This window comes from Scophthalmus maximus, chromosome 3 (assembly GCF_022379125.1).
Source record: "Scophthalmus maximus strain ysfricsl-2021 chromosome 3, ASM2237912v1, whole genome shotgun sequence".
Classification (NCBI taxonomy): domain Eukaryota; kingdom Metazoa; phylum Chordata; class Actinopteri; order Pleuronectiformes; family Scophthalmidae; genus Scophthalmus; species Scophthalmus maximus.
The window spans coordinates 16,558,777-16,571,808 of record NC_061517.1 but is presented as its reverse complement, the minus strand read 5'-3'; the positions used below and the strand labels follow the sequence as shown (position 1 = coordinate 16,571,808).

General features: G+C 43.7%; 1 protein-coding gene across 7 annotated transcripts in view; it reads right to left on the bottom strand.

Moving 5' to 3' along the window:
- Positions 1–3,915, bottom strand: part of LOC118317083 — a 28,524-nt gene extending 24,609 nt beyond the window's left edge. For all 7 annotated transcript variants that reach the window (XR_007030492.1, XM_047331083.1, XM_047331082.1 and 4 more), the window contains exon 1: positions 3,590–3,915. Coding sequence is in view for 6 of the 7 variants with exons in the window: in XM_047331083.1 (XP_047187039.1) it covers positions 3,590–3,592 (3 nt within the window). In the remaining variant the exon portion in view is untranslated. The remainder of the gene's footprint in view (positions 1–3,589) is intronic.
- Between the last annotated feature and the right edge of the window lie 9,117 nt (positions 3,916–13,032).

Sequence of the window (13,032 nt, the reverse complement as noted above, 5' to 3'; positions counted from 1 at the left end):
CTTTTTCATCTGATTGTATCTGATAGAGAATGACGGGATATTTGGGGGGGGTGGAGCAAAAGCGCCGGCCTGATTTGAAACAAGGATGTTTGGATTACATCGTATTCATCCCCTAAACTAGGCCACCAGGATGACCCCAGTTATTCTATAATATTATATCAAATTATATGTGATCGTTTCCAGAAGCATTCAATCATTGCTGATTATAGATGAGGGAAAACTTGGAAATAATTAAAATACAAACTTTTTTTTTACCTCTGATCATTCATATAACTACTGTACAACCCCACTCTTTATTAGTGCAATGACGTATCATCAAAGATATTCAATTTGTGTCAACATGCTTGAGGTATAAGTGAAGCACAATAAGCAAAACTGATGTGATTTGTCAAAACTTCAAAGCCTCTGACTGACACTGACACAGCTTCGAAATAAGCATGAAAAAATAAAAATCAATTTCCTGTGTTTACATTTGCGCTTTTTCATCTGAGCTGCCGCGCATGGATTCCCTGTTTGAAATGGTTTTCCCCCTTCCTTTTACCGGTTCATTAAAAAAATGGAATCTGTCCGACTTTTCAGGAAACTTTGAACAACATTCCCCATTTTAGCATATGACCACGACATATTGACAAAAAAAGGATATATATATATAGTTATAGATTACTCTCTGCTCAGCGTAACATTTCTGGATTGAGGCCGAACCTGAGGTACTCGTGGTGTAATTCCACCCACTACAACAACAAAAAACCTAAGGAGTGCTCTGCAATAAATGTGATTTTCATAATTGAAAAGTTATGGAAAATAAATGACAAAAATGTTTCATGATGTAGCACAAAACTATATGAAAATCCAATTGACCTTAACTCAGCCGGTGACACACAAGCACAGGCGCAAACGGATTTGACACCGGGGTTGGACGCAAACACGAGCTGTGTAGAGCTAGTGAACATGACCACCGAGGCACAGGCGAGGCCAGACAGTATATTTAGTTGCTTCATGGGGATCAGCAAAGTGGAGCTTGTGGCAGGCAAACACTCATCATGACGGCCTTGATCAGCGGGACGGTTTGAGGGGTGGCCGTAAAGTAGCAGTCAGGTGGCGGCGAGGCCTGTGTTTAACTCATTAAAAACACGTCAGGGAATCATGAATGAGCTGGGACTTTGAGCGCATCTTTACACTCCTCATGAGCGAGTCGACGTGTCTGCGCTCTTGAGTGTGTGTGTGTGTGTGTGTGTGTGCGTGTGTGTGTGCGTGTGCGAGGCGTGTTATTATATCAAAGTGTGGCTTGGCTTTCACTGACACAAACGTCTCATCTGTAATTAGCCCACAGCTGCGCTTTAGCGTAACTCACACGGGCAGATTTCAAGACAAACCATCAGAAACGATCACTTAGAAAACAGGGGAAGACACCGATGCACTGCGCATAGTCGTTTTGAATCCGTCCTAACACTGGAGTTCATTAGGTCGAATCGTTTCAATCCGTCACGCTGAATGCTTAAATTGTGCAGACGCATGCAAATCCAATAACTATCACACTAATCGTGTCACGACGTGCAGGTCTGCGAACGTCCTCGCTGGAAAAAACTTAAAACCTAAAAATGAACTCTTTAAAGAGACAACAGACAACTTTGGCGCCCCTAGTGGTTCCAGGTGGTATTATTGTTTTGCAGTACACGGGTACTTTTTCCTCAGAGCTCCTATACGGAAGTTGTCAACACCACTCTGGAGATAACGGAGGAGAAGAAAGTAGTATGTACACTGACGCTCCTACTTCCTTTTCTGGCGCCTAACATTTACCAACAGCAGCGTTTGCATCATGGCTAACTGGAGGCTTATCGGGGGCCAATGTAACCACGGATGGTGTCGTTTTTCTATCGCCGTTACACTGTGCAGTCAGTTTTAACATCATAATGAAAAGTTCAAGCCAAAAAGGTGTCATCGGCAATGTCGCTGTGTATTCTGAATGCAGATGCTGCAGAGATTCGCAGGCAAAGCCACGTACAGCCGAGGGGCCCGCGGTACAGACGAGGTGACGATTTGTATTTTTACAAACCGAGCGGTTGAGCTGACTGTTGTGTATTTTCCCATTGAATCACCGGGAGGGAACAAGACGTCTTTTCTGCTGAGAGAAAAAACGATGCTCTGTGTAACCTGGTCAACACAGGAACAAATACCCAAACATTGAGGTCACTCTCAAGGCAGGAAGAGTCGGGTTAATGGCCTCTGGTTCCAACGACATGGTTAATTTGCAGGAAACAGGGTGGGGAAAACACACACACTCATAAATAAACACACACACGCACGCAGGACGCTGTGTGTGTCTTGCCAAATCAAACCTACGGGAGAGCTGGGCGGGCATTTTAAAAATTCAGCTCCCTTCAGAACATCCTCCCGGACCGCTGTGTGCCAAACAAAATCATTTTTATGTACAAACGGCACGCTCGCTCTCTCTGCTGCCGATGGAGCGTGTAACAACAACACATAGAAAAATACGTTCATTCAGGAAATTTCCTCGTCAGGATGTGCAGGCTGACAGTCTCAACAGGCACAGAATAAAAATGTCGACCTTCTCAAATCAAGCACATCCGACAGCACTGATTTCCAACATCGCCTCCCGAGCGGCTCACATGCCAGAGAGTGGGGATCCAGGAAGGAGGCAGATACAGTGGCTGGTTTGTGAAATCTGCCCTCACGCTCGGTAACCTGACACTTTCACCTTGAGTCAAAACACTCCGGCAAAGAGCAGCAGCCAGTGTGAGCCGTGCTGTACGTCGCATACAGTCGGGAATACACGTGTGTTTCGACATGAAAAGGCTACTTGTCGGGACATAATGAATAAATGACTCTGCAAGTGCTGGGACTGTCTCGTCTTCTGTGTGTCACAGGCAAACTGTGCTCGTTTGAGTCTTTTCAGATGTTTTAAAAAGTCAAAGTGTGTATCATAAGATGGTCAGGGCTGCTAGTAAAGAAAATCATGTTTTTATTACCCCAATCGTTTAGTTTATAAAATGTATGAAATTTGAAAATGCCCATTACAGGCAGGGTGAAAGGTCATGTTGTCCAATTAATTATGCATAAATTTATCATTCAAACCCCCAAATCTTTACATTTGGTCTTTAGCATTTTCGCAACTAAATCGGTCTTACAGATTAACTGACTGGTCGGTGAATCGACTCACAGATGTTTGTCAAGACTCTCAAGTCAACTTCTTTAGTAGGAATAGACAGATCCTCCTCTGTCATCTCACAAAGAGGCTTATGACCCGAGACATGATGATAAACTGTACTGTGATCTGAACTCCGCAGGACATGCAGCACCATTATTTAACAGGGTTTCTGCCCATCAACACAAGCTACGGATTTGACAGAAGTATTGCATAACTGCATATCAGCATAGACCTAGTACATAAAATGCTTTATTTTGTCACAGCTACAGTGGAGGAAAGAGAGAATCTGAGACTCGATTAAACAAAGTTTATAAGACCACTCTTATAACCTTTTAACAAAATCCTGTCCCCACGACTCTGAGCAAAGATAGAACAGGGCGGAAGTAAAAGTGTCTCAGCAAACAGAGCAGATTGTCACGTTACCATCTTCCTCTCTGCGAGCTGTTATTCCCATCCATCACAGCAGCAGTGGCATCTGAAATAATCCAACAGGAGGCACGGTCGTCTGCAGAGCTGCGGCTCCGGCTCGGCGGCCGTCGGACCGAAACGAAATCCATTCTGCCCGGACGCTCGTTCGCAGCCGAGTGAGTGCGGACAACCTTAGGCCAGCTGGATTCGCCCGTCCTTGGTCTGTGATTTGTCTCGTCTCCTCCTTCGCTCGCTCTGCCCTCTGTCTCGGACTCTCTGTCTCTCTGTGTTTGCTCCCTCTCTCCCTCTCACAGCACCTCCAGTGCCGGGCGCTCTGTGTGTCTGAGAGGGGCCGTGTGACCAAACATGAGGAGAGCCGAGAGAGGGCGGGAAGGAGGGAGGAGGGAGAGAGAGATGGAGCCTCGTAGGGAATCCAAGTATAAGCAAGCACAAATTATTCGATTTCTTCGTTTTTTTCTCTGTGTCATCTTCTTACACTACGCACCTACACACACACACACACACACACACATGTCCCATCCCTTTATCCTAACCTCAAGCATCACAACTCATAACCTCAACCCCAGTCTTCACTCTTAAATGTAATGATTTACATTATGGGCACTTGCTTTTTCTCCCCAGAAGGAAGTCGAGTCCTCACCATGTAACCATGTAAAGAGATTTATGTCCTCACAACATGAGTAAAATAATCCTACACACACACACACACGCACACACACACACACACACACACACACACACACAAACATACACACACGCACACACAAACATACACACACACACAAACATACACACACGCACACGCACCCACCCACACAGGCCCAATAACATGGTCATAATTAACCATAATGCCAACAGGGAACATGATCCTTGATGCCAGTGCCAGATAAAACAAAATGATATATCAGTTCACAGTGTGTGTGTTAGTGTGTGTGTGTGTGTGTGTGTGTGTATGTGTGTGTGTGTGTGTGTGTGTGTGTGTGTATGTGTGTGTTGACGGAGGTACAGTATGCGCTTTGTAAATGCGCTGGTAAATGTCATGATTGTTCGCCGACATTTACTGTATGATTCCCTTTTATCTCTCGTGCTCTGTGTTGCATTTATAGATGAATTGTGAAAAAGAGAAGTTGAATTATCATCATCGTCACTATCATTTTTATCGAGCAGACTGCTAAATGATTTCACTGATTTATTTCTATTTGATTTTTAGGTGAAATGTCAACACATGTTGCTATGTAGAGGTGAGGGTTGAAGTAAACGTCAATTTTGCATTGTAAGAATACAGTATTTGACTATTTTAATAGACGGGGCAGCTACACATCAATGTTTTATAACTTTAAGATCGAGAACGGGACAACGGGGGCTTCCAACAGGCCTTTTGGGAAATCACAATGGTTTTGCAATCATGCAGACTGGATATAAATAAACAGAAACATATTTTAAAATGCTTAACCTTCATTTCACATCCTTTTTCTATATGCTACATTTATATTTCTACTCCTTCAATACATACCGGCAGCTGTTTTTTGTCTCAACTAAGAATTAAAAAGGTAAACGGACGAAATACAATTACCTTTTTTTCCCCCCCAATTCATTAAACTGGACAAACTCTAAAATCAGGAGGGAATCACTCATCTCCCCCGAGGGCGAACACAATCAAAGCTGCAGCAGCACAGTCACAAAGTCTTTCATATCCTCAATGCTGTCAGTGTGTCGCAGCAAAACCACCATCCACCACGGCCGCTCTCTTTCCGTCACAAGATCGTCGTGTAGACAAACCGTCTGACGACGTGAACGGTCCAAAAGGTGGGAAGAGACGAGGAAATGATTTGCCTTTCAAGATCTTTGAATCCTAAAATTCTAAACTGCTTTACACTCAACACAGACGGCCAAAAAGACCTCAGGAGAAGCGCCTCCTGAGATATTTTGGAGACCGGAATTGAAACAAGAGAAGAGACAGAGACTCGAGGAGAAGTGAAGAAAGGGAAGAGAGGCGACGCGATCGGGTGAAACATCATATGGACGGCAGCTGTCGCGAAACAGCAGGAATATCTCGTCTCTGTGTGTTTGACCTGGTCATGTCAGGGTGGAGACAAGGAGAGACACAGACGGACAGTGACGTCCTCTCTCTCTCTCTCTCTGACCCAGACTGTGGGACAGAATCCATTCAGCACATTCCCTCCAGAGCTTTTTTCACCACTCGGCTCAAATCATCAAAAAGCCACAAACGCTCTTCGACACCGTTTGCGTATCAGCCATTATGTGTGTCAAACACCAAGTATCAAAACATGTCACGTATGAATGACGGAAACAAATGTTTTATACCAAAGGTAGCCCGGCCCAAATGGGTTTGGCAGACACTTAGTATTAGATGTAAACTGAGCAAGTTAATCATACAGCGCTGATGGACAATAAAGAGAAACCCGAGCTGTGTCGAATGTCTTACATGTGATATAAGAGATAAAATGATATACATGCAAACATACTGTAATCGATATTCACACCAGAAGGCAACCAACTCGTCAATAACTTGCTCCAATGCAAATATGGCTTCATAGAGAGATTCCACAGGTTTATAAAACTTCTCACCAACACCTCTTTAGGCATAGTACATGACAATAGTGCATGCGGTTACCACAGTGAGACAGCACACTACTTTTGCATGTGCGTATGTTTACTGTTTTTTGTTTTAATTTGCTGCAGCAGTTACTGTACCTCCTCTGTTTTCTTGGTATTTTTTATTGCCCAGCAGATCGATTGTTTGGCTGTTAATTTCGGAATGTCTGTTTCTGCGTTTATGCTTGCCGATATGAAAACTTTTATAATAAATAACAATGCAAAAAAGATGTGCAGCTATGTTAACATTTTAGGTGAAGAAAAAAAAATGTAATTCAAGTTCTACATATTTTGTTTTACTTGTTTTCTTTTTATTTATAGTTGTGCATATTATAATGATACTAGTTGTGGTTAAACTGTAAAATATCAAGCTTCAATTATATTTCTTTGTCATGTGGGTTTGATAACGACATCTTAGGAATGGTTTCCATTTTTAAAAGATGTAAATTGGCCGATACATCAGTGTCTGATATGTTTTCCTCGGTATAATATCAGTATCGCATCGGGCCCCAAAAAGTGTGCATCAAGATTCAAGCAAAATATAACAATTCTTAAATGTACACTATGAAAAGTCCATGCTCTTATCCATACATCATTATTTGTGTAAATAGAAACTATTCATGATTCACCAGTCAGTTTACATAATGTCAGAAATAGTTAGTCTGCACAAGACTCAAGAGTCAAAGGCGAATTCTTCAATTCTACTTGACAGATGGCTTCAACCAACGTGTTGTTGATTCACAGAACTGAAAGTACAATATTATCTGAATGTCATCTAGTCTTTTTTGTGTGCATGTCACTCCATGTGAGCAAGTCACAATGTCATGCTCCAATAAGAACAGAAGAAAATATCAGCTGTATCTTACAACAGGACAATTTATTCATCATAACGTATGTGAGGGTCACGTGCCGTCTGCAGCGACTCCAGCGAGACGGGAACAAGCCTGGGGACAGACGTGTGTCGATGTTGTTGTTGTTGTTTTATTGTAGTGAAATACTGCCGCTATCACAGTTATCGGCATGTTGTCTTTTAGGCAAATGTGCTAAAGTCAGAGAAAGATAGAGAGCGCGAGAATGAGAGGAAAAGGAGGCAGGCTACAGGATGAGAGAAGATAAAAAGTGTGTGTGTGTGTGTGTGTGTGTGTGTGTGTTGTCAGCATGTCTGTGGCATTAGGCTTGAGCAGAGCGAGCGTGTCCTCGCCAGAGGAGAGAGGCTGTTGATTCAACCGGTCATAGACAAGGCCTTGTCGCCCTTGTCCTCATCTCCGTGTGTGTCCCTCCTCTCTCACTCCCTCAAAATCCCATTCTTGCCCGACCTCGCTCTCCCCACCACTCCCCCTCTCCACTTCACTCTTACATATAATGAACAGAACATTTTTGACTTAATCCCAGATGCCCCTCCTCTTGTTCTTCTTTGTCAGCTCATCATTGTAAATCTCAATCTGCACAGAACCGGCCTGCCTGGTAACAAACAAATCCACATTCTCAATTTGCGTGTGTGTGTGTGTGTGTGTGTGTGTGTGTGCGTGCGTGCCTCCGTGTGTGTGTGTGTGTGTGTGTGTGCGTGCCTATGTGTGTGTGTGTGTGTGTGTGTGCCTCCGTGTGTGTGTGTGTGTGTGTGTGTGTTCACCCTTGCAGAGAATGACAACTGCTTCACTGTGACAAGCTGAACAAACATGGGCAGTGTGAGGAACACAGCTGTAATCAAAATGAAACTACGACTGTATGTTGTTGCATTTTAAAATCGGTGTTTCCTAAATTTGCGTTGCCAAATTAGTCTGAATTATACATTTATATTGTTGCACTGTAAAGATAAAGAAGCTGGAACAATTTTCAAGTTAAAAACAATTTAAGATGCTTTCAGAGACGGACCTAAGACATTGTCCTGAAATTTTCCAGAGAGGAGCTGTATGTGAGAACACAAATGTACGCAAATGTTGCTCTGAACATTTTCTAAAACATTTCAGCCCCTATATTAAAATTTCCAGAGAATGTCAGAGTGATCCCATGTGAGAAGACATGTCACAATGGCTTTACTGTGTTTGAGGCAGCACTGTCAATGTAACAGTGTGTCAGAGCAGATTCAAAAAGGTGTGTGTGTGTGTGTGTGTGTGTGTGTGCGTTTGTTTGTGTGTGTTCATAAGACTGTGTTACAATAGCTTTAATGGAACAGTGCGTTTAGAAGCTGCTAATCCGAGCCAGTGATGGAAACAAACGCACCTCGGGCCTTGGCCTTCTATTTTTGTCTCCAGCATCCTCAGCACTCCAAGCATGCATCTTCCCAAGCTCGGGCTTAGGCAGCTAGCACCTCATTACCATTCTGTGAAGCAGTTAACATTACTAGAGATGCATTTCCGCCAGTGAAGCAAGTGTGGGTCAAGCCCGGGCTGCACAGGAAGTTCATGCGATTGACAGTTTTATGAGGAATGAGCCGCCTCAGTGTTTCTTCAACTTTTTTCATGGAGACCTCGGGATGCGGACATGTTTCTTGTGGTTAACAAGACAGTCATACTGTAGTTTCAGACACAACAGCTGCTGTTTATGATTAATAAAAATCTTTTTGTCATTAAAATATTAACATCTGGCTTTTATAAGTAACTCGGCTAAAGTACAAATGATGACATTTAAATTGTGATATATATATATATATACCTAATCTTTGGTTTTATGATTTAGGCTGCTAACTTTTGTTTGACAATGCAGGTCGAGGCAGTTTTATTCTGCAAATCGTGGCTTCTGCTGAAGCTGCGCAGATGCACCGCAAACCTCCTCAGCTACAACTTTCTCTTGTTTATCTGGTTTGTGGTTTCCTTATTGTTTGTTTCTGCAACTATTGGTCAGCTGTCCAGATTGAGAGTAGACTCTTCTTCCTGTTTGCATCATTCAATGCAGGATCACTGCCTGACACGCTTGGCAACTGATCGGTGCGCTGAAAGATGAAATCTGTGCAACTGGAGCAGTGGTTGTCAAATAAATCCGAACAGGAGGGAAGAGAACCAAAGAAAAGAAAAATGTGAAAATGATAATTAAAGAATGACAAGTAAAGAATTTGGCTCTACCTCTGTCTGAAAAACACTGACCACAAGCTTTTCATTCCGGACTGTTGATGTGTCTTGTGAGCTGCAATCTGTGGTCAGTGGACAAGGAAAACAACTGGCAAAAAAAACCCTGTGGTTTTTCTCCAAAACTGCACTTAGCTGTGTTTTCACACGGGCATCCGCAGGTCAGCTGGTCCCTAAATCCAACCTGAGCGTCAAGATGCAGTACCTGTAAGAACCACTAGATGCTGGCCCCAAAAAATGATCGCTGGGTGGAGGTCACATCTCCTTCTACAAGCCAACACAAATGAGATCTCAAAATCTTTTGTCACTTTTCTATTATGTCTTAGCAACTAGAAGAACGTATACATGCACTGACCCACTCTACGAAGGTGCAGGCAGGTTTGACAAGGACGCTGAACTCTTATGATGACGATCATTATAGTGACACCAATGTGACATATAACTAGGGGCTGCAACTTACCATTATTTTCACAATCGAGTAATCTGTCGATTATTTTCTCGATTAATCGATCAGTTGTTTGGCCCATAAAACGTCGTAAGATGGTGAAAAATGTTGGTCGTGTTCCCCAAAACCTCCAACATGTTTTGTTTTGTCCACACAGCGAAGATATTCACTTTCTCAGAGAGGCGCAAAGAAACCAACCAAATAGTTGGCCATTAAATTAGTAATCGATTGCTAATCAATTTATATATTAACTGTTGCAGCTCTACATCTAACTGTTGAATGTTCCACAGGGTGCTGATATTACACCACACCATCACCACTTCTTTTCAACAGACTGGACCTGGCTTTTTAGCAACAGCAGTTAAGGGAGACAAATCGACCCCCACGGTGGAGGGAATCGGAGGCGTCTATTTTGGCCTGTCCAACTGACTGTGACCCCTCGCAGCCTCTCATGCGGCTGACCCTGCCGGCCATAAATCACCACGAGCTGTTTGGGTCACTCAGAGTGAACTGCGACTGGATTCTTCTAAACATATTGTTCTCACAGAGGCCTGTGTGTGTGTGTGTGTATGTGTGTGCGTGTGTGTGGGTGTAACTGAAATATGATGCCTACAGTAGCTGTATGGACAAACAAAATAATGGTCAGATGCTGCATGATGAATAAAGCATGACAAAGCGACAAAAGAAGAAGAAAAAAAGCAAGTTAAAGAAAGTTAATAATCCCTCCACAGCCTCGACCCAGTTCTGGCTTGCTGGTGAGGTCGTATGGACCTTTGTGTTTGACTCATACAGTAAGTACACGTTCCTCAGGCCGGTTCTTACGCTGTGACTCCCGTATGATTCACACGCAGCACTGGTCTTGAACGTCAGGCCACAGCAGGCCTGGAGAAAAAAAAGCTTTACATCACATCAGTGACAAATTGCAGCAAAAGTGCAGAGGCGTGTTTTCCCATCCAGACCAGTCTTTTTGCTGCATATCCGAAATAATCTGATATAATCTGATGACAAGGCAGCTCTGTATTTTCATTTCCCAAAACATCAAACTACTCCTTTAATAAACCGGATGGTGAACTTTGATTGAACAATGGTCTCGTCCCCCTTTGACACTCCAGTGAACCTAACCCCAGTCTGCATGTCTTTGGGAGGAAGCTGGAGAACCGCGAGCGATCCCAACACAGAAAGGCCCCGGCCGGTCCGAACGAGGACGCGGTGAGGCGACGGCGCTGACCACCACACCTCCATGCAGCCCAGTCACCGTCAACTAACATCAAGAAAATGACTGAGTCTGCTCAAGCTGTCAGTATTTAGATCTCGGTGTGTGACTGTCACTGCTGGTGGTCTGCCCTGCAAAGTGGGGGCCATGCACTTTCCCATGCTTCTCTGTCTAGACAAGAACCCACACACACGCGCACACACACACACACACACACACACACACACACAACTAAAGGGTATAATTTCAGTCATCAGTTCAAAGACCAGAAATAGCATTAAAACCTCAACAGTCGGGTTCTAAAAGCCTTTTCTTCTCTCTAAGCATTTTCCCTCTTGATCCTGTGTTATAAGAAATAAGAAATCCTTCCTCACCCCTCAAATAGGTGTTAATGATTTCTAAACCTTTGGCATCTCTCAGGAAGTGGGCAAGAGAAAAAGAAACACATGCACACACACGCACACACACACACACACACGCACACACACACACACACACACACACACAGAAGACAGGTGATGCTGACCCAACGCAAACAGACTGAATCTGCCGAGGTAAAAGCAGGGTGGCATAAGTGCTGCTCAGGCCTGAGAACAGCATCTCGAGTCCGGAAAGTACACCTGCACTCGGAGGAGACAAACAAACGTCCCCACGCAGCAGCTGGTTAAACAACACACACACACACACACACACACACACACACACACACACACACACACACACACACGCAAAAGAACCTCTCCGGCCTTTTATTTATAGCCTCGCCCACACAGCAGAGAAGAAGCCCCAGAGCAGAGAAGACGCAGCCACACAGACGGACGGTAACAGCTGGCTACGGGGGGTGAAGTCACACAGGAGGAACACGAGGTTAGGAACAACACGCACAGAGAGCAGAGAGCAGTCAGAGGCTACGGCGCTGATTTCTTCTCCTCTTATCAATCAACTGCTTTTTCCCCGCGCATCGTTTAGCCGGCATCATCAAGAAATAATGAATGGGAAATGTCCACCACAAGTTTCCCAGAGCCTAGAGTCATGGATTAAAGCTGCAGTATACAAAGTAACTAACAATCAAAAACCCTCGATATATATAATATCCAATCTCAAAGCAGCATGTGCAATATATATGTGGTGACTCTTCACAAGTGTGAAGCTGAAACAAACAACTCTTCAGGTCAAATTCAAGTCATCAAATGTGCCGATAATCTGCTAGAATTCACAGTTTCAATTTGCGCTATTTGACCTTTTAGCAGTTATTTCGTAGTAGTAGTAGTAGTAGTAGTAGTTTTTCACCTAGTTCTCGATTGAAAAAATAAGCAGAAAATAAACGAATGAAGTTGAAAACATTCCCACTGGTACTAGAATAACTTAAAGATAAATAAGTAAGTCGTCTCTAAGTTTAGATGACATTTTTTCACATCATTATTTCCAAAACGATGTGTCATGGAAACTCGTGAATTAATTTCCAATCATGAAACCATTACAGCTTTCAGAGGTTTGGGTATAAAAGCTCAAGTCAATCGATTTCTCACCAACAAAGCTCCATGTGATGTTCCACGTAACAAACAGGAGCTGCAGCGATGAAGATCACATATCAGCCCTTTGAGGAGGAGTCACATCTTCAATCGCGCTAATTCCGATCCAGAGCGGCGCCGCCGTCTGGCATGTGTGAGGAGTGTGTGAGAGAGCGTGTGTGTCATCACATCATCAGTTTTAAGTTGATGCAACTGACCGCCAGCAGAGCAACGAGCTGGGAAGACGAGCCGAGCGCCTTCTCCTTGGCCTCTGATTACTGTAAAAGTAAGTCTGTCGGTCTGAAACACAATCTTCTCGGTGCCGGTGTGAAAATATCACACACATTATCCATTATTAAGACGTTATTTTGGGGCGAACAGACCTGATGAGACAGTAGCGTCACAGAATAACGTGGTAACATTCAGGCTGTGCAGCCCCAATATTATGTGATCAGGCAGTTCCTGATATGAAAACTTCCTGCCTGGTGTAACAGAGGACGCTTATTCACAGTCAGGCTGGGATCATCCAGGAGCACATGCAGACAACTGAGCCTCGTCATGAGTTCACCGTTATTCCATGTGTGCGTCAG